Source organism: Patiria miniata, unplaced genomic scaffold, assembly GCF_015706575.1.
Source record: "Patiria miniata isolate m_02_andy unplaced genomic scaffold, ASM1570657v1 HiC_scaffold_9, whole genome shotgun sequence".
NCBI lineage: Eukaryota > Metazoa > Echinodermata > Asteroidea > Valvatida > Asterinidae > Patiria > Patiria miniata.
In genome coordinates, this window is record NW_024037076.1 from 13,824,454 (window position 1) to 13,851,866 (window position 27,413).

Genomic DNA, 27,413 nt, shown 5'->3' on the forward strand with positions numbered 1-27,413 from the left:
TGCTCTTGATTAGTATTCAGCTGTTGTTTGCTATAGCATGAAAATAACGTGGAGTTTTGGCTGGTAAACTGCTTTTATAAGTCAGACTTTTTTTGTGCTAACCAATTTTTTTGCTTAGCAGCGCCGTGAAATTGGGCCCAGGTCACTTGCATAGTCTCTGGTGGCTCAGATTTCCTTCTTGTCAATGAATTGTATGTTGACTCTAAAATTGATTTAATTAGCTGCTCCGTTTCTTGTTATTACCTCAGAAAACATGAGTATTATACTTAATTCAGTGATTATTCCGTCCAACTATAAAGCCTTTGATACACATGTACTTGTGCTGCCAAAGAAGAATATTTTGTCAGCCTGATAGGTTGCAATGCTACAGGTATAATATTCATGGACTTTAAATTGTCCATCCACCAAAGATGTCTCACAGATTCTGTATGTTTTATTTATCAATATACATGCTTTTGAAATATTGTGTTGGCTTTTGCATGTTAAATTGGCTTGGCTTCTTGAATATCTATTCTGTCACATTTTTGCAACTGGACTTGGTGAAATTATTTTTACAAATCTTGACACCAAATGTCAGTAGAGGGCGGTTGACCTCTTTAGATCTACAGTGATTTGTATAGACCAATCCGTGGACGCCATCAATTCCATCACGAAGGCCCCCTTCAATGGCGAAAGCATTGTGCTAGGTAGATAATCCGTCACGCGGCAGTTGCTTTGTTACAATACACCATTTTTCCCATTCAAATCACTGTAACCAAAGCGAGGCTGGAAGGAAAAATAGTCTGGTTCCTTTTTGCTAAAAAAAAAACATTATCATTCAGTACTGTTACTGGATACAGGAAACATGACTGAAATGGTGGCATCATGATAAAGGTCTATAGCGTGCACAATGGGTTCTCCATTAAAGGGGGCCCTCGTGAGTGTACAGTGATCTGTTGCCCGGATTTGTCTATACTCAAAACCTTCCACGTTGACTACATACAAAATAAAAAGTTTTGGCTGAAGTCTTGTTATTTTGAAAATAATGTGACTTTTGATTGATGTTCAAGCAGTATGAATAAATAATTATTAAAGCTTTCATTTTTTTTCTGTATTATTTGAATTTGGTTTGAGGCAATACTAAGTGCACTTTTTGCATGCAATGCTTTTATGAAGTTCAGCATTTTTTAATTGCACCTATAGTGCACCTATAGCATTATGAATGTTAAGCAATAAAAAATTCCATTAGGCACAGGTTTACATAAAATTGCTGTGAATTTAATGTCGACATTATATCAAAACACTTTCCTATGTTTTATTTACTTCAGTTTGGCTTTCAGAAAGTTTGATTGCATGATTTGCTTTTATGATTGAGAATGTTGCTTACCTTGATGTTAAAATCTGCAGACAGTCTTTAATACAATGATAAGATTACATTTATATGATATAAACTAGTTGCCTTAAATAGGTTTTGCATTGATTCATAGCTTTTTGTTTTGCAATTTGAGTGCTTACATTTTACTGATCTGCATGTATGAAGCAATTTGGAAATTTTTTTTATCAATCTTGTTATTTTTTGGATGCACAGTATGTTATCTTATATTTTGGCAAAGCTTGTTTTACCAAATATGGTTTGTGAATTTGTTTTACTGTATAGGAGTTCCATAATGATGTAAATATTGTATTTTTTCCGCAAGCGCAAATATTTTAAAGAAAGCTCTATTTATACTCTTAAATTTTCCACCGTTAAGTGATGTGTGCAAAAATATATAATCCAAATGCTGTTTTATTTGAAATAAAACATTCTGAAAATGGCAGAGTCACCAGTCCGGAAATCGTGTTTCATATTATTGTTCAGTTGTACATGTATGAAAGTATGCAATAATATGGTAATTACGGAACAGCAGGCTAAATGTATTCTATAATATATTATATAAGGACGGATGAAGTTAAATTTGCCTGCTGGAGTACTGAGTTGCCATCTGATTACTTGGATGAGATTGGCTCACCCATGCCGGCTTGAACTCGCTTTGCATTGCGGGTGCTGTGACCAAAGGTTGTACCATAGCGGAACTTCTGACCTGTTGTAGAAAAAAAAAAGATTAATGGATGAACCAGATTTAGTGACAAATGAAAGGTTAACCCCTTACAATTTTGTTTGATTTTTTGCTGAAAAATAAAATTGCTAAAAAAATTGCAGGAAAGATGCCCAAAGGTTCCTAACACATCCCTTCACGTTTCCTGGACAGATGTGCCATTCAAAAGAAATTGTGCGTCACAATTGGGACAAAACTCAGTCAAAAATATTAATTTTTCAAAAATAGATTGGTTGTTCTTGGCCCATTGTTCCAATTTAAAGCTGAATAAATACTGAAATTTGTTCCTCTTGCATCTTAAGGTATTTCTGAGTCGTTTGCAGAAAAGTCAATTTTTGACCAAATTTGACGAAAAATGTAAGGTTAACCCCTTGCATTTTATTCAATTTTGGCCGAAAAATGAAATTGCTCAATAATTCTCATCAATTCTTCCAAATTCTCGCTGAATAAATACAGAAATGTGTTCCTCTTGCATCTCAAGATATTTCTGAGTCGTTTGCAGAAAAGTCAATTTTTGACCAAATTTGGTGACAAAATGTAAGGTTAACCCCTTGCAATTTTTTCAATTTTGGCCGAAAAATGAAATTGCTCAAAAATTGCAGGAAAGATGCCCATAGGTCCCTTAAACACATACCTTCACGTTTCCGGGACAAATGTGCCATTCAAAAGAAATTATGCCTCAAAGTGGGGACATAACTCGGTCAAAATTTTTAATTTTTCAAAAATAAATTAGTTTCTCTTGGCAAATTGTACCAATTTAAGGCTGAATAAATACCAAAATATGTTCCATTTGCATCGAAAGGTATTTCTGAGTCGTTTGCAGAAAAGTCGATTTTTGACCAAATTTGGTGAAAAAGTAAGGTTAACCCCTTGCAATTTTTTCAATTTTGGCCGAAAAATGAAATTGCTCAAAAATTGCAGGAAAGATGCCCATAGGTCCCTTAAACACATACCTTCACGTTTCCGGGACAAATGTGCCATTCAAAAGAAATTATGCCTCAAAGTGGGGACATAACTCGGTCAAAATTTTTAATTTTTCAAAAATAAATTAGTTTCTCTTGGCAATTGTACCAATTTAAGGCTGAATAAATACCCAAATATGTTCCATTTGCATCGAAAGGTATTTCTGAGTCGTTTGCAGAAAAGTCGATTTTTGACCAAATTTGGTGAAAAAGTAAGGTTAACCCCTTGCAATTTTTTCAATTTTGGCCGAAAAATGAAATTGCTCAAAAATTGCAGGAAAGATGCCCATAGGTCCCTAAAACACATACCTTCACGTTTCCTGGACAGATGTGCCATTCAAAAGAAATTATGCCTCAAAATTGAGACAAAAATCAGTCAAATTATTTAATCACTCAAAAATAAATTAGTTTTTCTTGGCCCAATTCTTCCAAATTCAGGCTGAATTAATACCAAAATATGTTCCTCTTGCATCGAAAGGTATTTCTGAGTCGTTTGCAGAAAAGTCAATTTTTGACCAAATTTGGCCGAAAAATGAAATTGCTCAAAAATTGCAGGAAAAATGCCCATAGATCCCTAAAACACATACCTTCACGTTTCCTGGACAGATGTGCCATTCAAAAGAAATTATGCCTCAAAATTGAGACAAAAATCAGTCAAATTATTTAATCACTCAAAAATAAATTAGTTTTTCTTGGCCCAATTCTTCCGAATTCTGGCTGAATTAATACCAAAATATGTTCCTCTTGCATCTAAAGGTATTTCTGAGTCGTTTGAAGAAAAGTCAATTTTTGACCAAATTTGGTGAAAAAGTAAGGTTAACCCCTTGCAATTTTTTCAATTTTGGCCGAAAAATGAAATTGCTTAACAATGCTTATCAGTTCTTCTAAATTTTGGCTGCAAAAATACTGAAATGTGTTCCTCTTGCATCTAAGGGTATTTCTGAGTCGTTTGCAGAAAAGTCAATTTTTGACCAAATTTGGTAAAAAAGTAAGGTTTACTACCCCTTGCCATTTTTTCAAATTTGGCCGAAAAATGAAATTGCTCAAAAATTGCAGGAAAATGCCCATAGATCCCTAAAACACATACCTCTACGTTTCCTGGACAGCTGTGCCATTCAAAAGAAATTATGCCTCAAAATGGGGACAAAACTTGGTCAAAATTCTTAATTTTTCAAAAATAAATGTTTTTTTTTCTTGGCCAATTCTTCCAAATTCTGGCTGAATTAATACCAAAATATGTTCCTCTTGCATCTAAAGGTATTTCTGAGTCGTTTGAAGAAAAGTCAATTTTTGACCAAATTTGGTGAAAAAGTAAGGTTAACCCCTTGCAATTTTTTCAATTTTGGCCGAAAAATGAAATTGCTCAAAAATTGCAGGAAAGATGCCCATAGGTCCCTTAAACACATTCCTTCACGTTTCCTGGACAGATGTGCCATTCAAAAGAAATTATGCCTCAAAATTGAGACAAAAATCAGTCAAATTATTTAATCTTTCAAAAATAAATTAGTTTTTCTTGGCCCAATTCTTCCAAATTCAGGCTGAATTAATACCAAAATATGTTCCTCTTGCATCGAAAGGTATTTCTGAGTCGTTTGAAGAAAAGTCGATTTTTGACCAAATTTGGTGAAAAAGTAAGGTTAACCCTTGCAATTATTTCAATTTTGGCCGAAAAATGAAATAGCTCAAAAATTGCAGGAAAGATGCCCATAGATCCCTTAAACACATACCTTCACGTTTCCGGGTCAAATGTGCCATTCAAAAGAAATTATGCCTCAAAGTGGGGACATAACTCGGTCAAAATTTTTAATTTTTCAAAAATAAATTAGTTTCTCTTGGCAAATTGTACCAATTTAAGGCTGAATAAATACCAAAATATGTTCCATTTGCATCTAAAGGTATTTCTGAGTCGTTTGCAGAAAAGTCAATTTTTGACCAAATTTGGTGAAAAAGTAAGGTTAACCCCTTGCAATTTTTTCAATTTTGGCCGAAAAATGAAATAGCTCAAAAATTGCAGGAAAGATGCCCATAGATCCCTTAAACACATACCTTCACATTTCCGGGACAAATGTGCCATTCAAAAGAAATTATGCCTCAAAATGGGGACATAACTCGGTCAAAATTTTTAATTTTTCAAAAATAAATTAGTTTCTCTTGGCCAATTGTACCAATTTAAGGCTGAATAAATACCAAAATATGTTCCATTTGCATCTAAAGGTATTTCTGAGTCGTTTGCAGAAAAGTCGATTTTTGACCAAATTTGGTGAAAAAGTAAGGTTAACCCCTTGCAATTTTTTTCAATTTTGGCCGAAAAATAAAATTGCTCAAAAATTGCAGGAAAGATGCCCACAGGTCCCTTAAACACATACCTTCACGTTTCCTGGACAGATGTGCCATTCAAAAGAAATTATGCCTCAAAATTGGGACAAAACTCAGTCAAAAATTTTAATTTTTTAAAATAGATTGGTTTTTCTTGGCCAATTCTTCCAAATCTTGGCTGAATAAATACCAAAATGTGTTCCTCTTGCATCTAAAGATATTTTGAGTCGTTTGCAGAAAGTCAATTTTTGACCAAATTTGGTGACAAATGTAAGGTTAGGCCTAACCCCTTGCAATTTTTTTCAATTTTGGCAAAAAAATGAATTTGCTTAAAAATTCTCAACAACGCTCATCAATTCTTCCAAATTCTGGCTGCATAAATACTTAAATGTGTTCCTCTTGCATCTAAAGGTATTACTGAGTAGTTTGAAGAAAACTAAATTTTTGACCAATTTTGTTTTGGTAAATGTAAGAGAAACCCCTTGCAACTTTATGTCAATTTTGGCCGTAAATAAAAGTGCTCAATAATTGCAGGGAATATGCCCAAAAATGCCCAAAACACATCAGAAAGATTCACATTACATTTCAATTAAAAATCTGGCCCACATTTTGTAAGGCATAACCTTTGTGGTTTAATCAGAAAAAAGTAGCTCCACATTTATAGAGATAAACCTAAAAAAAAAATTTAACATCAAACAATGCACGAGGTTAACCTTTACATTAACAAACGTGCTCCTTGAAATTGCAAGGGGTTATCCCCTTAAGCTTACATTGTCACACACAAAACTTATTACCAAAGAAATGCATGGGGTTTCTATTAAATTTGGCAACAAAACTTTTTGTTATATTTTACCTCAGATTAACCTGCATAATAACGTACCAAAAAGGCTTGAACAATATCTTGTAATTTTGCTTACCTGGGATGTGCCCGGTGTAGTGGGGAACCAGACCAGATTCGGTTGGGTAAATGAGATTGGGGTCCAGGCGAGGTAGCTTGATGCAACCCCGTATCACTGGCATTTCACCTTTATCCAAAGCCCCCTGTAAAATAATATCATTGACAAACTCTTTATTTATATAATGTCTTACAAGCACTGTTAAAAAAATGTACCCAAAAAGACGATATACATTTTGTACTTGTGACCGCAATCACTGACACACTCTGCCAATAATCCTGTTCCACCAAAATCTATATACAAATCAACCCATCCCCAACAAATCGGCACCTGTACATGTATTTTTACGTTGGTAAAAAATGCATTATTTTGGTACCATGTCTTGAAGGCTTACCTGCAGACGGCTCATTGCATGGCGTGGATCGCTTGTGAACTCGTTGAGGGCGTGGTTCGTGATAATTGGATAACTCATTCCAATCAGCCCACGTGCCTTGGGGATAAAGCCAGTGTAACCTGCAACCAGAGAGAAAAGTAGAGGAGAAATACATGAGATATTATTAGAAATGCAATGAAGTAATTAAGGGTAAGTACAGGGCAGAGGGCGTGGTTGGTAGGCCCCCTATATCTGAAATGACTGGAATGCCGCTACGAATTTTATTCCGTTGATGAGCTGAATAAACGTCTGTGTTTTGTTCCAGATTACTAGTTATTGTATTCTCCCGTTAGTTAAACAGGGTATTGAAAAATACGACTAACATTCTGCAGTGTTGACCTTTCGTGAACAACGAGTAGGCCTATATATTTACCTGACATGAAGAATTTCTGCGGGTCGTGCTGAGCCATGTAGTACGGTGATGTAGAGTGCTGCTGCTCGTTTGGTTTGCCGTATACCACGGGAGTTATGTCTTTCTTGATTGGCTTCAGGGGACCACGGCAGCGCAGTTCCTGAAAGCATTGGCAAACACATGCATAAGTGTGCACAAGATTTTCCCCAATGAAAAGGCCTCATTCATTCACTATCTAAGTACGGCTAGATTTAAAACAGCCATTGTCCATTGATAAAGTGATTATTTTATTTTAGCCGTGCCTTACTATACTAAAAGGTGTTCCACCTCTTCAAAAACGTGTAGTTAAAAGTCGAACAAGACTTTGGCCTTTTGAAGTTTTCAATGACAATTATAATGATGAACGAGTTATTCACTGCGATATCGAGAAAATGTACTGGCACGCGTGGGGCCGGATTAGGGGCGCAGGACCCCAATGACTGCGAAAGGTCAATCCGCAACTCAAAATACAATCGGAAAATCGCGTCAAAGTAAAGTTTCACTTTAACTTTGTGATAACGAACACTTATGTTTTGAACTCGCCCATGGGCGTCGCCAGGATTTTTTCTAGAGGGGGCAAAAAAAAATTGCCAAAAAATGCTTGTATTTCTCTCAACACATTCTCGATTTATCAGTTTTAGAGGGTGGCAAGGACATTTTGGCCCCCCCCCCCAACTCATTAAATTTATACCACTTTGTCTTCGCGCCTCTTGTTTGTTTGTTTGTTTGTTTTTCCCTTCTTTTTTTTTTTTTTTTGCTTTTCCAGGGGGGGGGGGGGCAAGTGCCCCCCCCCCCCTCCCCTCGCGACGCCCATGAACTTGCCACAATGTACAATTGTGGGGAAACCCGTGATACTTAGATAGGCCGGCGTTATTTAAATAAAATGATAATACTAAAATTAAACGGGAAAAAAACACCAATAAAAGGCAACCAGAAAAAGAACAAAAAGTGCGCCGTCCTTAGCAGGGTCCATTCAACTTTCTCAGGGTGAAGCAACTTTCTCCTTATCGCTGTTTATCAGCAGGGTACTATAAGCAAAGTTTCTCGGTAGGCCCGGGCCGCGCGTGACACCGCTATACTGAGCAATGTCCATATGCATAATATTGGGCCTATTGTTTAAACCACTGCCATTATGCAACTTTAAAGAATAAAACTATCCCCATATACAACGATATAAGTCTTTACCTTTTTCTCATTGTCTGTTGGTTGGATGCGGCCTGCCTGGATGTGTCTGACCCGTTGCATAGCGGTGGTTTTGGCCTGGTGACTCCGCTGATCCTGCTCGAACTCCGCGATGGCGTTGCGGCAATTCTCGGCGTAACGATCGCCGAAATAGTGCTCGCCTTTGGGTATGTAGCCTTGCAAAAATCAAACGAAGACACGATGTCAATTGACGAGGGAAGTATTAAATTGTTTTGGTTATGGTAAATTTGGTACAATGAGGTTGCTTTAAGGAAACCCCATGGGTGCATCCACATGCAGGGTCTCGTAAATTCAACACTGGCAGTTGCTTTTAAGTTTAATTTTAAAAAAGTTACAAAAAGATCATATAAAAGCGGACCAGTTAAATTATTGGTGGATTTTACCATGCGATATATCCCGTCTAATATACATGTATAAGCCTACCTGTATAGCCTGGGACCATGGTCTCCCCTAGTTTCTGGTCGCCAAAGCTCGCTCGCCGACTCCTCAACACATCAGCCCTGCCAGCGAGTCTTTTCGTCTCCCCAGTACCCTGCGAATCGGGCCCCTTGACGGGGCCGATATCAGCCAAGACCGGCTGGCCCGAGCAGGCCACTTTAGGGTTGGTCAACAGGCGGGAAGTGGTCCGGCCAAACGTCTCCCCTATCTGGAACTTGAACTGGGGACAGAACCCGCAGTACCTGTTTTGTCAAGCCAAAAATGGGGGTATTAAGACATTACCAAGCTCCTTGAAAATCATTTTCAAACTTTAAGTGGTGGGGAGCAAAATGTAAGTGCATAAACTTCAGATTCTATTTTAATGAGATATGTAAAACTTACCCTGGTGTGTGGTACGGGTCCGGCGTCATCAAGACACTTTTTCCTTTACTCCAAAGCGGCATTTTATCTGCTGTTGTTGCACGTTATCGATGTCCGAACGTTGCTTCTAAAAACCGGATTTGGCAGAGAAAATGCCGCTGGATTGTTTGGTCTAAAGGCAAACTTCACTGCCTTAAAATAATTCGCAGTATTTTGTGGAAGTGGTGATGGTGAAGCCGGACACGCCATGTACCGAACCGACGTGTTGATGATACAAAGTTTACCGTTGCACTCTTTTAATGCGCATGCGTTAAATATCTAACGTCACAAACAACGTTGCGCATGTCACAGACCCATGTGCACCGCGCGCGCGCGAAGTTCGAACGCGTCTATCATTGCATGGTCTTAATAGAGGGCGCTACTTATTTTTTTTTAAAAGTCGATACAAGGCTTCGGATCGCAAATTAACCGGACAAATTTATTCACTTGTGGTGAAAGTGATCTTTTAGGAGGGTCATCCCCTTCAACATTCAGAGTACATTAAAAAAAAAAGATGCATCCTAGTAGGCCTACACAAAGTTTTGCCACTAACCTAGTACTTCAACGGCAAAACAACTAAGATATACAGGTGGAAAATAGGCCTACAGATGGTTAAGGTTACACTGTATACAACCTGTCATTTGAGGGTTAAAACCCGTATTTTGTGCATAAAGTAGGAAACAAGTGGGTAATTAACCTTTCTGGTAAAATTCCATACGAATGTAATCATCCGAGATTAGGAACGGCATAAAAAAATCAACTTTAGCGGCCAGGGACTTACTACTTAATCTTCCCAATGTTTCCAACTTCCTCCAAGATAGACGTTTTATTAGAGACTAAAGGCGGGAGAATTTCCAGACCCAACACATAGGGGCAGGATTTGAATTGCCCTATTTTTTTTTCCGGCTGCCAGTTTTAATCAAAATCACATGCGTTGCTCAGATAAAATCACTGAGCGTTTGAAACTTAGCATTATTCCAAGCAGAGGGGAAGTTGACCTATGATTCGGGTTGGATTAGGTGGGGTACATTTTCATAACTCGGAAAACAGATTGAAAACGTTTGAAAACGATTTTTTTCATGCTTCACTACTTTATTCACCTTTCCCTGTTAAACAAGTGACAGAGCATCAGAGCTTACAATGACTAATACCTCAAGGCAAAGCTGATTACATTATTTAACTTTTGTAATTAGGTAATCGTCGATAGTCATAATTCAAGTTATTTTCAATTTAAGAATTCTTTTTTCCTTTTGTTTTAGTCACAAGTACCCAAAAATGCATTTGCATATTATTTAAATAGTCAATGAAGTCTAGTTGAATACTCCTATGAATACAAATGAATACATTCAATCAGGCTCGCTCAATGACGGCCATCTCTGCAGGAGAACTGACCTATCGCCGTTTGCAAGTTAGCCACGCCCCTTAGACAACTCTATGGAGTTTTGGTACACTAAGTTTTGTTTGTCTCAGATTTTGCGCGTTCCGCGTCCATCTGAATAATAATTGGACCATGTAATTGGACAATATTTCACAAGCTGCGTTGACGTGATTCTACTTCTACTACTTCTACGACAGTGCGTCCAATTGGATATCTCGTCAATTTGCTTGGCGTGCACAGCGATAGGTCAATTGGGCAGTGTTGAAAATCTTCCAAACACGCGCGCTTGTTGCTCGAAATGTGTTCGAAATACGACATAGCTGATGGGCGTTATGCCGATGCACGTGGATGGTCTGTACGAAATGACATCATTTGAACGAGACCTATTATAAGTACCATAGACTAGATGAAGTACCCTCTTGTTACCCTTTTGCTAATATTTCTTTTCCTTGGATGTTGTGCAAGAGTATATTTTATTTTTCACACATTTTTATTACTTTAATGACAAATGGTTTGACAGAGAGAGATGTTTACAATCATGCTGTAATTCTGGACAATGATCAAACAGATTTTTTGTTACTCATACTAATAGAAATATCTAAAGATTACAGTACTTATTTGTAACTATTACGCAGTGAGAAGGGAATGTAGGTTGTTATTTAATGAGCATGCAATACGACCATTACATGACAAACACACTGAAATGACATTTGCTTTAGCTGATGACATATTAGCACGTTATTCAATAGTTTTACTGTAATATGGTACCGTTACATAACATTATGTAGATCATACTAGAGCAATTTCGCTACTATGCAATATGAAGTATTATATCTTACTTTACTCACAGTACTGATTTCTATAACTAAAGTACATTTTTTGATTAAATGTTAACATTGTAAACCCCGAAAAGATCAGAAAAACACCAATGTGATTTCTGTTATAATAATTAATACATGAAACAGCCTGTTGGAGTGTTCGTTTTTAGGGAGTCTTAACTTGTACATGTTCTGTTACCCACTATTCAGAGTTAGCGGAAGATGAAAAAGGCAGATCTTGAGACCAAACAATTTGTAAGACAAATTCAACTTGGCATCCTCTACTTTCACAATGCACAGCACATTTTTTTTTGAAATGCAAAACAGCCATCACAGATAGTGACGTGAATTCGTCTTGAACGGGAAAGGCGAATCTAAAACACTACAATCCTAGACAATTGAAAATGAAAACTGGAAATCTGTGGATCTACTCCAACAACAATCCCCTTTGTGGAATGAGTGAAGCAGATAGGGCCTGGTGTTAGTTCTGGAAACTGTCGAAGCTAAACTTGACGTAGTCCAGGGCGTTGGGTATTTCTCGACCCTTGGCGTCGCGGTAAGGCTCCATGCGTAGGATGCAGTACTCTGCCAATATGGTTGGTAGATTCTATGGACAGACAAAAGAAAAGATGAAATGTGAATAGACTGCAAATTTTTCACTTGTTTGGATTTCAGCTAGTTTCGGGATCATGAAGATGTTTCACAAAGTTTGAGACTACGAATAGGACGGACATATAGAATGAAGCAAACAGAAACTTACTCTCAGACTAAAATATTTTTCCATTCTTGAAAGACTTTGAGAAATATTTTGCAAAAAGGTCGGACAGACTAAAAATTCACAAACTTCAGAATTACATGGATTAAGAAATGAAATTCTTTTTTAACGATGCCCATGCAAAAAAAAAGGATAGTTTACTAAAAGGTTGACTTACGGCATAGAGCTCGTGTTTGGTGACGTAGGGTTTGCCTTCGGCACTGAGTGCGCGGAAGGCATTCTCGATCTCGTCTCGGGAGTGGACATTCTCTGTCTCGCGGCTGATCATGAAGGTCATGTACTCCTGGAGTGACACCACTCCATCTCTGCAAAAAAAATAAAAAATTATTAATTAATTAATAAAAAAGGAATAAAACCAGTTTATACAACTTAGTTTTGCACTGATTAAGCATTGATAAGTTTGTGTAAGAGTAACTAGGCCTATTTGGGCTGGAACTATACTGGAGATTAAATATTCATATTATCAGATATCAACACATCCTCAACTGAAATGGTAATTAACATTAACACTTAACATTCCTGAAAATCAGCTTTCAATTCCTTTTCATGATCACAAAGTACAGGGTTCCAAAAAAATCATTGAAAGTGACCTCTTTTCCCCATTTGTTTTGGTTAATGTGCCTTACCTTTAGAATTATTTTCTAAAAGCGGAAACGGCTGTATTAATTGGTTTAACTTCCGTATTTCTCTTTTTCCTTGCTTGTTTGTATCCACAATGTCTAGAATGGCCCCAAATATATCAGATCCTTCACATCCTTTTAGCATTTTCCACCTTTTCCACTAACATCCACCTTTTCCACTAACATCTACTTTCTCCCTTACTTGTTTGGATCCACGGTGTCTAGGATGGCCTGGAATTCCGGATCCTCCTGCCCTTCTTCCACCATGGGCAGGTCGTAGCCCAGGGATCGCAGGCAGGACTTGAACTCCTTGTGCTCCAGGAAGCCTGTCTTGTCCTTGTCGAAGTGCTTGAACATCATGCTGAACTCCTTGAGCGACTCCTCGCTGACTCCGGTAGTATTGCTGCAGGAGGGGAAAAGAAAAACCCGAAATATCAGACCAGTGTCAAGAGCACACCAGATGATCAGCTATCAAGATATGAAAAAGTAAACCAAGTAAAAGCTGGAATCACAATTTGACGTCAGGAAACAGTTGCTGCAAAATTTGCCAGAGCCCAAATGTGTTCAATTTTTGCGAATTTGCAGCGCGAAAACTTGTTGTGATGTCACAAATTTGCATTCGTGTTTGCTTTCACGCCAAGCACGAACCAGCCTTGAAAGCTGTAACTTTCTCTGTGATATGACATTTGAATATGCTTTGTCAAGGGGTTGTCCTTTGGCCTCCCTCTTATGAATTTGGACAAGTTGAGATACCTAATAGATCTTTTGGTCCAACACACCGTGGGAACCATATTTTCTTTGCTATTACAATTGCAAGAGGTTGTAAGTCTATTATTTGGAGACTGTCTTCCAGACTTGACAAAATTCCTGTCCAAGAGCGACCTTGTATATTAATCAAGTTTACTCCAACATCAAATGTATTACAGTTGAGCCATTAAATTTATGCACGGCTGCGATAACATCTCTTATAGTTTTGCTCTTTTGGTCAAGGCCTATTTTAAGGGCCTGGGCAGCTACAAAATTCACCTGAGCCATAAATAAAACAAAGAAACTATAATGAAAGGTAGCTAGTGACGTAGGTTGTACTCACCGTGCCTGTATCTGTTGTTCCAAGTTGTGCTGCATACGCATACCCAGCTGGTCCAGTTGATCCCACTGCTGGGCCAGGCCAACAGTAGAATGCTCAGTGTAACTACAAGACACACACAAAATACACTCAGTGTTATTACATTCTTTATTACTAACCTTGATTCTGGAGCGCATGATGAACTTCTCAATAAATGGGTACATAACCACAGCATGAAGTGTCTGCTTTTGGGAAATATTTACACGACAGGAATGCACGAGAACAAAGGTATACGGTGCAAGATGCTGTTGCCTTTGTAACTAAAAGTAATATGGATTTGTATTATTTTCAAAAAATGTAATTAAGGTTGTTTCCTTACCGGTTATCCAGGATGAGTCTCTCTTCCATCTTGGCTCCAAGGTCTTCTATCTTCTTCAACTGGCTCTTCTGAGATCGCACCTCAATGATCTTTTCCTATCAACCACAAAGTAAAGGACAATCATATGTGTAAGTAACAGACTTAACCCTTTTATTCACTGTAGCGCCTGAAACCGCGCAAGCACTCTATGATTTTACTGATTTTTCAGTGAATGAAAACAATGTAATACAATGTAGTACAAGTGCTAATGGGTAAAGATAAAAGCAACGATGGCCAACTATTGGACAGTTTTGACAAAAGTACAAATAATGGACTAAGGTTGGATTTGAGTCTTGGACAACAGGACTGCAACTTCAGTGCAGCTGATAGCGACATTGGATAAGTGACCACCACACACTGCTCAAACCTTGTCCGCAAGCCACCACTTGTCAGTTTCCTAACGGCGGCGCTTAGATACATGAGTACTGGGTAAGAATGAGAGCTAAAACAAAGAAATCCTGTCATGCATTGATGATGTCTCCCACACAGGTTAACTGTTAACCCTAACCACACCCAAACCCTTAAAACCCAACTGCATGTTTTGCTTGATTCTGTTGGAGTGAACACTAGAAAACTGAATATATGCGTTACATGGGGTCAGGCATACCACCATAATAATCCTCTGTACTGATGACCTCACACTTTGCTTACATGTGTGCTTTTACTATGGGAGCCTGGTGGAGGCCCGATGGTTCGTAGCTCCATAGAAAAGCGTATATGTGAACAAAGTGTGATGTCTTCATTGTAGAGGCTTATTAGAGTCCAACAGTTTGGGTGTTACGTTTCCATATGGTGTTAGTTATTGCAAGAGTGAGAAAGATTCCTGGTCAATCACTCAAGGGGGTTAGGGTTACTCTGATTGGGTGCCAGCCACAGACAATAATCTATAAGATGCCAGTGACCAAGCCTAATTAAGGCAACAGCACCAATACAACAGATCATGTAACAGCATAGAGTGACTGAGAAATGAGTGCAATTAATGAAGCCTTCACTTACTTTCAGGCTCTCCAGTTGGTTCTCCAGATTACCAGATTCCTCAACCATAGTAACCCTATAACCAAATGGATTAAACAATATCAATTAATAGATTCAATGGGATTGACGTGCAATGGTATATTCAGTCGCTTCATTACCTTACGAGATCCTGGCTGCTTGGCATATAACCCTGATTCGATTTCATCCCATTTTTAGTGGTTTTTTTTTTTTAATTTACCATTCAACTCTCTTATTTGTCCAAAATGCCAAAATGCCTTTTTGCAAGCTAGTACCAAATCAAATTTTGTCAATAAAACAACTCTTATAGATACGGTGCATTTTTTTAACACAATCTTTATTGTAAAACTGTTAGTATACACAACTTCCTGTTTTATTATGTCCAATTTTATATGCATGCTGGTTGTTGAAAACTGCAAACTCCATGCTCTTATGCTCTGAAATTGTCTCAATACTAGTCTTTAGGAAGGGGAAACTTTAATGTAATTCACTAATTAAGAAATAACTGCTGTTATCTTCAATGTATATTTAGCCACTGTACTCTGTTGAAATACTTGGGCAGAACTTACAATCGGATGTTTTGGCTATCAAATATTCAAGTTAATAGGGAATTTATACAAATGAGGAAAAAAATTGCTACATGCAAAATTTCAAATATTTTTTCCGGAGAACCTGTCAAAAGACTTCATACATTTTTTTGAGATAGGAGTTAAAAATCTGACTTTGAAAGAGAAGAGAGTTTAGAAAAGACAAAATAAGGGAATGGAAGATCAAAAAATTAAGAATAGAATGAAAAGCAAAGACTTTTGAAAGGAAAATATGCATGAAAAAATATAAGTTAATGTGGAATTATGAACAAACTGATTGTAGGTTTACCCACTTGTATTATTACTGGACCGAGTATTTTCAATTTTCTACTGAAGAGTGAATAAATGCAACTACAAATACATGTTAACCCTAACAATCCCCAACCAGCCAAACTCCAACACCAGGGTTTGTTGGAATCTGTTAGGATGAGTACTGCACTAAAACTGACTGTGCTTTGCGTGGGATTAGGCATACCACAAATTAACAGAGTCCAACTGTTTTTGTGCACAGTTTACCATATGTGACCCGCTCCGCAAAAATGAGTCTGTTGTGGCAAAACTGACATTTTGAGTTAACTACATTAATAAAATGGGAATGAAATAAGCTTTCATTTGGTATATCACGGACCTCTCTAGGACATTTGGTTGCATTGTTGTGCTTGTTTCATTCTGTAAAGTTTTTGCAAAGCTAGAAGTGTCCCAATGGAGAAAAAAGGCTTTGAAAAATAACAAATACACTGTAACTAACCAAGAAAAGCACCAAAGATTCATAATTTTTTTCTTTTTCTTACAATATTTACATTTCTGTGTAAGATATTTGAACTAAAACTATCAAACAACCAAAATAAAACAAAAACAAAAAAATCCAAATTTTGAGCAAATTTTTACTGTTTCCATTTCAAAATGGCAAAAGCTTGAATTCAAATTATGCGACATCAGACTCATTTTTGCAGAGCGGGTCACATATGGTGTTGGGATTTGCAAGGATGAGGAAGGTTCCTAGTAAAATCACCCTAGGGAGTTAGGATTAAACCAATGTTTGGAAACATAACTTTCTAAGTCTCATGTTTAACTATTTTTATTATTCTTTAATAGAACCACATGCATATTGCAAGCCAGTAGGTCTATCTCCAAATGCCTAATTCATGCATGTTTAAAACATGCAGTTTTAAACATCTCAAACAACATTAAAGTCTGATTAAAAAAATGTTGATGATTTTTTTTTTATTGAAAAGTTGTTTATGTGTGTAATTAATTTTGAATTGATTAGTTCACTCCCCCCCCCCCCAAATTTGCTAGCTTTTTTCCCTGTTTATTGGACTTTTCTGGCATTTGTTTTGGTGTATACATGTATAGTCTGAACGTGGTAGTATCGAAATTGAGGACCCCGAAAATGAAGACTAAAGACCGAAGACCCACTCGAAAACAAAGGCCCACTCGAAAACGAAGACCCACTCGAAAACGGGTCTTCGTTTTTGAGTGGGTCTTCGGTCTTCGGTCTTCGTTTTAGGGGTCTTCGTTTTCGATACTACCGTCTGAACGTTACTAAATAAGAACTTAAATTGCAAGATGTGAAATTTTGCGGGAGAAAAAGTATTTTGATTTGGTCTTCAGCAAAAACCATGCATCATGCACTCATTCTAAAACTAAAAGTCAGAGACTAAGAAACGGAGGTGAAAAAATAAAGTGGTAGTCAGGCCAGGCAACTCAAGTCAAAGAAAGAAAGAAAGTAGTAACCGATTGATGACGGTCCTGGCGTTATAGCAGCCACAGGTAGCAGGAAACCAGGCCAACCCAAAAAATAGAGACAATTCCATAGGTCAATGAGAACAGAGTGGACAACTCTGACGTGACAGATGTTACATTCTTTGTGGAATTTCAGTATAATAATAATAATTTGGGAGGCTAATCATCCTTACTCGCAGCTGGTATGCTGAATTGCGAAGGACGCGGCTACAACGTGGTCGGGCAGCTGGCACGTAAAGGCGCCTATGGCTGCCGGCCACATCGACCCATATATGACCACGGAGCACAGCCTGAGATCGAAAGCGTTTGATATTTCCGGAGGGAGGAAAACAGGAGGGCCCGGAGAAAAACCCTCGTGGCACAGGAGAGAACCAACGCACAACTCCACTCACATGCGATCCGCGGCCAGGATTCGAACCGTGGTCACCTTGGTGAGAGGCGAGCGCTTTACGCACAAGCCACCCATGCCAGTATGAGTAACCTTCAGCACCTGTTTCATACTTAACACTGAACGTTGTTCGTACTTCAAATATACGTGGAGTTGAACAAATTCTTGACATCACATTCGCATTGTATGCATTCATGCAAAGGACGAACTAGGTTTTAGGATGACCACTAGAATGGGTTGACAACTGCCTTTATCTGAACAATAGTGTCTAGAGAATGCTGCAGTTTAGGAATTAATTAACCCTAACCCTTTGGCCTTTTTGCTAGGATGCACTCCTCAACCATTCAAAATCATCTACTGCCTTTATGTACAAATTTGGATACAGCCTCAATACAGCAAATTCCTCCGTTTTTTTTTTTCTTAAATGTGTTCATTAGAGGGGTGACCACTGCCTCAATCCTGCAAAATCCTCCAGCAATCACTGTTAACATGTTGAGGCAGTGCTGATGATATCCAGAAGCAGTGTGGATTTGAAGTATCTAGGCTTAAATTTGTGCATGGCTAAGCATAAACAACACACGGTACAGCCTAGACCTTGGCACAATGCATCCTCCAAACTCAAATGACACATTTTTAACGTACAGTCTCAATCCTTCGAAATCCTCACTTATGCAAAGAGGATTTTGGAGGATTTTGGAACATCAGGGTTAATGTTCTGCAGGGTGAATTGCATAAAAAATAAAGTTTTGCTCCCATGATATTCGTATGTAACATCAGTCACAGGCAGATTACCAGGGAAGCCACATGTGCAGTGGGTACCGGGGAGGCCAACCGAACAAAGGGTGAACAGAGAGGAACAGAAACACAGTCAAAAATAGAGAGAAAAAAAGAAGAAATATCAAGTTATCATCAAGGTTATGTTTGGGTGGCTTATCATCTGGACAGAGGCTTGCTATCTTTGTGGTATTAATTTAACCCTCCTGATGTCTGAACAGTCACAGACAGTTAAAAAAAAATCAATCCTCTTCCCCTGCCATGCCTTTTACACAAGCTAGTCACCAACAGTCAGATCGCATATTTCAAGCAAGCACTGTGACTAGTCAAATTCGGTCAACCGGCAAAAGCAGGCAAGTGGTAGGCACAGCTGGCTTATCAATCACCTACAGTCAAAGCATAGCTGTATCAAGTTACATAAACAGTCCCAGTCGGTCAATCCTGCTTTATGTAGGCCGGGAGCTCTTTAACTGTTAAAAACAGCCACTTGACTGATTTTGACTGAAAGTACAACTTTGCACAGAGTGTATGTTTGCATAGGAGGGTTAACATTGCCATGTTATAGATGTATGTGCAGCCGTTCGCGATATCTTGCAGTTGTATTCAAGTCATTTTTTTCTGGCATATCATGAACTGATTAAATGCACCTGGAAGCGAAAGACTGTTAAAGAGACCTCAATCCCTTGCAGAGCTATTATGGGAAAAGAAATCAACAAGCGGTAGACAGCATTTTTAATATAACAGAAGTTGAGAGTTAAATTCTCCTCGCCATTTCTCTCGAGGGAAATACAAGGCCATTTTGTATCAACGGTTCAATGCTTATTTCCACATTTATGTAGAAAAGGTCGTCAGTTATACACTGTATATAACTTCATTTTTAAAGTTGCATTCTGTACAGTAAAACGTATTTGGTAAAATGATTTACTGCTATTCTTTAATTGAAATCTTTTTTTTTTTCTATAATATTTCTGTTCCAAAGTTGGCAGTTATGCGCTCAAAGTAGGTGGGATTTGCAGGTCAAGTATTTGTTGAGTTTACACTAATTTTTGCAACTACAGTTTGCCGCCGTTATTGAGCGGGTACCACAATTATTTCATCAAGGATAAACTATGGGAAAACCAAACCATTGCCGCCAGATGTATTGTGCAGTTTTGTGTAATACTCATTTTACATAATGAAGTACAAGGACCCCTTGGGAAGAGAGGTTCTATGGACATACCTGGAGTCCGTCAGCCAGGCGTGGAAGGTGTTGGCCAGCTGGGCAAACTGCTTGCGGAAGCGGTCGTTCTCCTCCTGGCGTTCCATCTCCTTGTTCAGTTCCACCTCCCGCTCCCGGATGATGCGCTGCAGGTTGCGCCAGGTCTCCTCCAGGGCCTCCATGGTGAACCAGGTGTACCTGGGAAGATGAGGGAAGAAAGAGATAATATTTGAAGGTTTGCACGGTCAAGTCAGCAATTAGGAGTCTTGTGGTTGCACCGTGTTTTATTCCATTCTCATTTTAACTGGGTAGCCCATTTAGTAGAATCCACAATGTTAAGAAATTACAGTTTTAGAGGTGTGAGGAAAACCCCAGAAGAACATGTGTACCTGGGCAATCGACAGAAGAAAGAGATAAGATTTGATGGTTTACATGGTCAAGTCAGCAATTTGGAGTCTTGTGACTGCACAGGGTTTTATTCAATTCTCATTCAGATTAAAGAAGTCATGCATACTCTGTGCTATATGCGCGCGAACAAGAACACACACACAGCGTGTCCCCACCACGGGGCTCTCGAAGGTGGTAAAACAGCACCCTCTCTTGTTGGCGGACAGAGCTCATAATTTGGAACGGCAAAATGTTCTCCATCTTTGACCGAAGTTAACAGCTAGAAAGACATGCTTACGGGTTGGATGTGACGTTGTAGCTCTTGATCTGTTTGTCCAGGGCAGCCAGCTGCTTCAGGTCATTCTGGGCGCTGCTCAGAGAAGCAGTGAAGGCATCATGGGCCTCCTTCAAAGCCTGATTGGAAATCAATCGATGTATTGATCAGTAAAACAAAAAGCGGAAAAGATTGGACCTAGTGATACATCAATCAATTTGCTACTGAAACTAGATTAAGGACAAGAGTTGCTGCCAGCAAGTTCCATTACCGCATTTTACAGTTTCAGCTCGTTTTAACACAGAGAGTAATTTTTGTTTCCATTAACCCTGACCCTGCTAAATGCAACGGAAAGCATCACTGGTACAACACTGGTAAAAAAAAGTTGATGCATACTGTCGCATTTAGCAGGTAACTCAAGTCCCCGTGCTTTGTTGCATCTTGTTGAATTTAGCAGGGTAACTACTCATAGTGCCAAGGGGATACAACAGAATCCACTGTTGCATTTGGTTGCACTTAGCAGGGTAACTGCTTGGTGCCAAGGCTAGTGTGCACTTGGTTAATTGCACAATGCAACAGAATCCACTGATGCAATTTGTTGCATTTAGCAGAGCTCTTATTTCAACCAAGTTGCATTTTGTTGCATTTGGCAGGGTGCCTAGAGAAAACCTGTTGGGGGTTTAATGATCTCCCTGACTTTCTCACAACTTGAAAGAGTAAATTCCATTGTAAACCAGTGACATGAGGCCTACCATCTGATTACTCAGATGAAACAAAACAAAAAAAACTACATTAATCCTAGTCTTGAATCCTATTTTAAAATGATTATTTCACACACCCCTAGGGGTTTGAAATTACTAAATTTGATGATTTTAACCCTAACATGAGTGGTAATTTTGTTGTTGATAATCTCAATTATTTTCCTCAAAATGAATAACAGCAGTGTCCATTATTACTTGGCAACAGGGTACCTACCTTGATCTCTTCCACTGAGTTGCAGCGCACAGGGTCAGTCAGATCTTCCTCCGCGTTCTCAAACCAGCTGTTGAATGCCGAGGCCTTCTTGGCGAAGAGAAGGAACAGGTCCTCCACCTCACGGTACTGCTCCTGGGCCCTCAGCAGGCGCTGGCGACGGTTCTGCGAGTCAGACAACAACTTCTCCCACCTGCCAAAAATAAAATCAAAACAAAAACACCGTTGAAGAATATTTGACAAAATTTGAAGGGGTTAATGGATATTGCCAGAAAGGAAAGATGGCCACCAAAAAAAAAACTCGCCCCTATTCGGTTTTGGGCATTTTTCTCCACTACTACCTGTGCCAAGGGGCCAATTTCATAGAGCTGCTTAAGCACAAAATTTGCTTAAGCACAAAAACGTCTTGCTTAATAAAATCAGGTTACCGGCCAAAACTCCATGCGATTGTTATGCTAAGTAAACAACCGCTAAATACCACTCACAAGCAATGTACATCGCATGGAGTTTTGGCCGGTAACCTCATTTTACTAAGCACTGTTTTTTTCGTGCTTAAGCAAATTTTGTGCTTAAGCAGCTCTATGAAATTGGGCCCAGTTCCACCTCATTTTGCCAGAACGCCTCATATATTAGTTACTATCATCCATACTTCCACCATATCATCTCCACGTCTTCTTACCTAGCGATGAGGTTGGCATGACGTTGCTGTATGGCAGGTGTCTGGACGTGATTAGCCGCCACCAGCGTGTCCTTCAGTGTGGTGATGGTGGTGATGCCTTCCTTCTCAAAGGCCTGCAGGCCAGCGTCAAAGGTCTCCTGCAGAAACATTCATTCAAGGACAAAGTCATCAATCTCTCTGTTACGAATAGATCCAGCTGGGATTCATAGGCTGTCTAGGTTTACCTAGTTCAACTGAAAAACTGGTTCAACTGAAAATAGGGGTCTGAGTGACCTCTGACAAAAATAGCTGAAAATAGCTGAAAACAGCTGAAAAAGGTGTAAAAAAAGCTGAACTTTGGAAATCTCCTATACTTTTGTACACAGCAAGTGAGGGAAAAAAAGCTGAAATCCAAAACAAAAAGAGCTGAAATCAGCTATAAAGCTGAGATTTCACACCCCTGTGACAGAAAAATTTGATAAGAAGTGAAACTTCGAGGTCTGTATGACACTTTTTTATTTCTTTTTATCTTTGATAACAATTCTCGATGCCATCCAACAACTGACCTGCTTGGTGAGCAGCGTCTGGACAGACGACAGATCCCGTCCGTAGTCATCAGAGCGAGCCATGCTCTCCTTCTCACCGATCCAGGACTCTACCACGTCGGCCTTCCAGATGAACTGCAGGAAGGCCGAGTTCTCGTCCAGCTTGGCCTTGCGGCGCTGGGCGGCCAGGCCCAGCTCCTCAAACTTCTTCTCCAGGGAGTCGATGCGCTGACGGACGGCCTCTGAATTGTGGTTCTCCTGAACAAAAGAGATTCAATTTTATAATAGTTAAAAATGGCAAACTTGTATTTTCAAAACAAAATGAAAACGGTAATAGACAAATTTCAAATTGAAATTGAAACCGAGGTTCTCAGTGCTAAGCCATTGTATGAACTGAGTACCTTTTCTTTTTTTAGTCATCTCAACAAGAGACAGCAATGAGGTCCTCGGTTTCAGTGCCAGTTTGAAATTCGTCAATAATTGTTTGGGATCGCTTAACCAGAATAGTTAATAGAAAAAAACTTTGGTACTTTCAGAGCTTGATTTATTCTTGTTCTGCATTACACAAAAATATTTTTGGGGAAAAAATTAGATTGTTCCAGACTTGTACTCACCAAGACCTGCATCACAAAACCTACAAAGCAGTTTCTCAGGGGCAAATATTGTCCAGGAACTGAATACTCGAGGAGTCAAGCAGAAAGAATACTTCTCCTCAAACAACGGCAATATAACATGGATTTGTAAAGATATATCACGTCTAAAAGCATAGAAATCATTTTTTTTTAAAAGGCAGGCATTTTCTTCAGAAACCACTGAGCTAGAGCAAAGGATATAAAGGAAAACATAAAATTAAACCGGCAGTAACTCAAGCTTTTACAAGGGGTTTACGGGGTGCCTCTGTTTCGACCTGAAGTTACTGCTTTTTCATGTTGCAATTCTTCCCTGAGATACTAGTGTGAATGGCAACTGCTTACCGCTTCAATCAGCGTCTCTCCCTGGCGGTTGATGTCATCCACACGTTCCTGATGCACCTTGTAATCCATGTCAAACGCCTTGTGCTTCTTTTGCAGACCCTATTTGGAAAGGAGCGTTTCATGATATTAATGGTTGCAAAATGAGAATCCCATTAAAGAATCTGACAAGGTTTTTCCTCACAGTGCTTGAAGAGCAAAGTAGGTAAATCAGTAGGAAAATCACCAAAACAGAAAGTGCAAAAAAACCCAATAATTCAAAGCTATACAGCTTCATGTTACTGTGTAGGCTTAAATGTAATATACATCGAAAAACAAAACTATCAAATTATTATGAAAAAACCTTACTTGACAGTAAGTGAATAATAGTCTCAAGCATCCTGTGAAATCATGGCACCTGGTGTGCTGTCATTTTCAAGAACATTAGAATTTTTGTATCAATTTCCAACCATGGTCGGCAGGGAACCACACTACAAGAACAACATTATTTTCTTGGTTTTTCCAGCATCCATGGACACAAACTTTGAGGAATATTTGCTATAAAATACTAACACCCAAAATCCATCCATTTCTGAAAATTACAGCAAAAGCAAATGTTGTATATTACCTTTAAGGACCCCCCCCCCCCAAAAAAACCACCCTACCATCTGAAAGCACCTTCCACTGAAATGCACACCTGAGAAATGCACTCCAATGTGCATAAAACCACCTGGTGTTCTTGTCCTTGAACTTGGCGGACATTTTCTACTCAGTACGTACTCAAAATTTTACACCAATAAAAGAATCTGCAGCATACCTGCACAGCAGCCAGTGTGTCTCCATAATCCTCACTGGACAGCAGGGTTTGCTTCTCATTCACCCAGGCCTCTTCCTCCTCCACGCTGGCCAGGAACTCCTGGTAGGCCAGCGACTCCTCAAGCTTCTTGCCTCTGTGGACAAAAAAAAACAGACAAAGTTAATACTAAGTCATGATCTCTAAAAGACCCCTCCCAAATGATAATCACTGCCTATAGATTGACACGTGCATCTGCATTTTGGGCGTCAAATTTTGGTGACACGCATCGTCTGTGCCGTATTTCAAAGACATTTTGAGCAACACGTGCTCGTGTTTAGAACATTTTGCACACTGCGCACACACGTACCTGATGGGGTTGAACACGCAGGTGTAATTTGCATAGGCAAGATGGCTGTCTATGAGAGGGGTCGATTAAGACTAACAAGATCATCTGGAATTCCACTACAAAAAAACTACTTTTTGGAGTTTAGATATTACTGAGACCAAACTCCTTGTTACATCATTTTAATGTGTCATTATGAAGAAACCAACCCGCAACAATTCAAGTATTCATGACATAAATTCAAGCTAAAAATATGAATTTTCGAAACATTGTTATTTGTCACTTTGTCTGGCGCTTTCTTGTTGGTGCCATCTTGACACTGGGTTCAACCAAATCGTTCAAAACAAAGATTTCAAAATGCAGAAATCACAAAAGTGATTCACATAACTATGCGAGAGGATTAGAAATGTAGGTAGATTTACAATTTCAATCCAGAATTTCTTTGGGTGCTCTATTTTTAATATTTTATATTCATAGCATAGAATTGTTAAATTCTGAATTTGCCACAGACAGCCCCAGCTTTTTAATGGTACTGTAACTGTACTTGTTAACTTTGACTGCGTCATTTTTCATAGCCCTACCTGTCCTGTGCCAGGTTCTTGAGCTCATCCCAGTTGTAAGCCAGCTGGTCCAGGCGCTGCTGCACATTGTCCCTGTTCAGCTCAACCTCCTGCATCAGAGTGGCGCCGGAATCTTGGACAGCCTGTGGGAAACGAGACGATCAAGAGTCAAGATTACTTCAAAGGTTTGACTTCATATTGGGATGCAAGCAAGTGCAGGATTGTTAGTGTGGGGTTAGTTATTACCGGAGCTTCTCAACAAGGGAGTGTTAATAGTGGAAGACAGGTCTAAACTGCAGAAAATGTGATGGGATCAAGCTAAATGAGTCGTTTGTAGACCCTGGTAATTTTTTTTCCCCACAGATTTGAAGAGCACAATCTTAGCATTACTGCTGTGAAAACTGCAAGCCGATACCATCTTTAGTTCAAAAATGATGGAAGTCGGAACATTAAGAGATGTCATGAAGTGATGTGATGAAGTGGCCCTATTTTGGCCTGAATCTCCAAATGAAAATTCCCGACAAACGACTCATTTAGCTTGATCACATCACAATTATGTGTTTTAAGTATTATCGATACTTTCCTTAAGATATTCTGTCCCACTCTCACAAGGCTGGAAATTTCCTTTAAATGGAGGAGGGTGTGGAGATACAAGAGTGCAAGTATTCAATTTCCTAATCTATCTAGCAAGTTTTCAGTCTGAAGCCAAAAAAGTCTGTTGAAGATTTGAACATAGATATTTCTGATTTGTTTCAATAATGCTTGTTGATGTTCTGAGAATGTTCAGATCTGATATGAATTTTGCAGTTTTGAGTCAACCAAGAGTACCCCTATTGATGCAAGAGCAGCCATTTCTATGTTCAACAGTGATTGTAATTGTTGCAATTAAAGTTAGACTACTAATGGGCATGGGAAGCGATTCATGAATTCCTTCTGTCAATTATGGTTGCAATGTTCTAATATCTACAAAACAATTTAAGAGCAAATGTTTATCCAATAAATTATTCGTGTTCATGGAAATGGTGGAAGGATGATCGATGATAATCCAACGGTGAAGGAATATAAATTGAATGATCAATTTAACTGTAAGGATTGTGCTTATGATCGGGTATCTAGACCTTCCAAAAAAAAAATACATGAGGATGAACGAAGGGCTCAAAATATTTGAACAAGGGAGTTTTTTAATTTGTTAAGGTACATGTAGCTATGACAAATTGCGACAGATATCTAATCTGTACAGGACTTGCAAACTTGATCTAAACTCCTTGATGACAAAATGAATACAATGTACATGGCTTCCATGAAGTACCAGCTATCATGTCCAGATTGTGAATGTTAACCGCTGTATGAGTGCGTAATTCCACATTACCCATGATACCCATGAAAGACCTTTGTTACTGTGTACAATTGTTTGTCGTTAACTCCTTGCCGCCGGGTTTTTACGCATCACTGCACAGTAGCCTCTGCGCAGTAGCGGCACTGCAAAGTAGCAGTTTCCCACAGACTGCATACTATGGCATATTATACAAATAATGAATGTTTGTGAGTGCAATGGTAAGAATAATTTCATGAGGTGACAGATGAATTCGCCTCGTGGAATGGAACATTTCATCTGTCACCGAATGAAATTATTCTTTCCATTGCACGAACGTGAAACATTCATTATTTGTTTTATATAACACCTGAATAAATCCTTGTCATCTGATTGGTTGACTTTTAATAGCCAATTTATTCAGGTTAAAAACTGTTTAAAAGTTTGACAAGCTCATCATATTTATATTAATGCAAACTGTTCAACAGGTTGAGAACAATCATATTCAATTTATCTCGATTTAAACAGCGCCACCACCAGCAGCAGTGACACAGTGCAATGGAAGTTCTATTCACAGTGCAATAGAACTTCCATGTGACACAGTGCAATGGAAGTTCTATTCACAGTGCAATAGAACTTCCATTGCACTGTGCGCTGCGCGCCACGCGCGCGCCGTGCGTTGGTACAAATAATTCAATGACATGTGATCAACGATCCACCAATCAGATGACGGGGATTTATT

At 38.9% G+C, this 27,413-nt stretch overlaps 2 protein-coding genes across 7 annotated transcripts in view; both read right to left on the minus strand.

The window, feature by feature from the left end:
* Positions 1-114: 114 nt before the first annotated feature.
* LOC119720131 (protein FAM166B-like) lies at positions 115-9,363 on the minus strand. The gene is made up of 7 exons (XM_038189686.1): positions 9,096-9,363; positions 8,700-8,956; positions 8,259-8,431; positions 7,056-7,194; positions 6,644-6,762; positions 6,271-6,394; positions 115-2,060 (listed from the first exon to the last, which is right to left on the minus strand). Exons 1-7 carry the CDS (start codon positions 9,155-9,157, stop codon positions 1,966-1,968), a joined length of 969 nt encoding a protein of 322 aa, XP_038045614.1. The 5' UTR covers positions 9,158-9,363; the 3' UTR covers positions 115-1,965.
* Positions 9,364-10,938: 1,575 nt separating this feature from the next.
* Positions 10,939-27,413, minus strand: part of LOC119720687 (spectrin alpha chain, non-erythrocytic 1-like) — a 70,635-nt gene continuing 54,160 nt past the window's right edge. For all 6 annotated transcript variants that reach the window (XM_038190492.1, XM_038190490.1, XM_038190491.1 and 3 more), the window contains 14 exons: positions 25,381-25,502; positions 24,478-24,610; positions 23,685-23,783; positions 22,732-22,968; positions 22,187-22,323; positions 21,511-21,700; positions 20,560-20,675; positions 19,896-20,072; positions 15,185-15,239; positions 14,150-14,244; positions 13,795-13,896; positions 12,907-13,107; positions 12,242-12,389; positions 10,939-11,916 (listed from right to left, as the gene is read on the minus strand). In XM_038190492.1, coding sequence (XP_038046420.1) covers positions 11,791-11,916; positions 12,242-12,389; positions 12,907-13,107; positions 13,795-13,896; positions 14,150-14,244; positions 15,185-15,239; positions 19,896-20,072; positions 20,560-20,675; positions 21,511-21,700; positions 22,187-22,323; positions 22,732-22,968; positions 23,685-23,783; positions 24,478-24,610; positions 25,381-25,502 — 1,938 coding nt within the window. In that variant the 3' untranslated portion in view covers positions 10,939-11,790. The remainder of the gene's footprint in view (positions 11,917-12,241; positions 12,390-12,906; positions 13,108-13,794; positions 13,897-14,149; positions 14,245-15,184; positions 15,240-19,895; positions 20,073-20,559; positions 20,676-21,510; positions 21,701-22,186; positions 22,324-22,731; positions 22,969-23,684; positions 23,784-24,477; positions 24,611-25,380; positions 25,503-27,413) is intronic.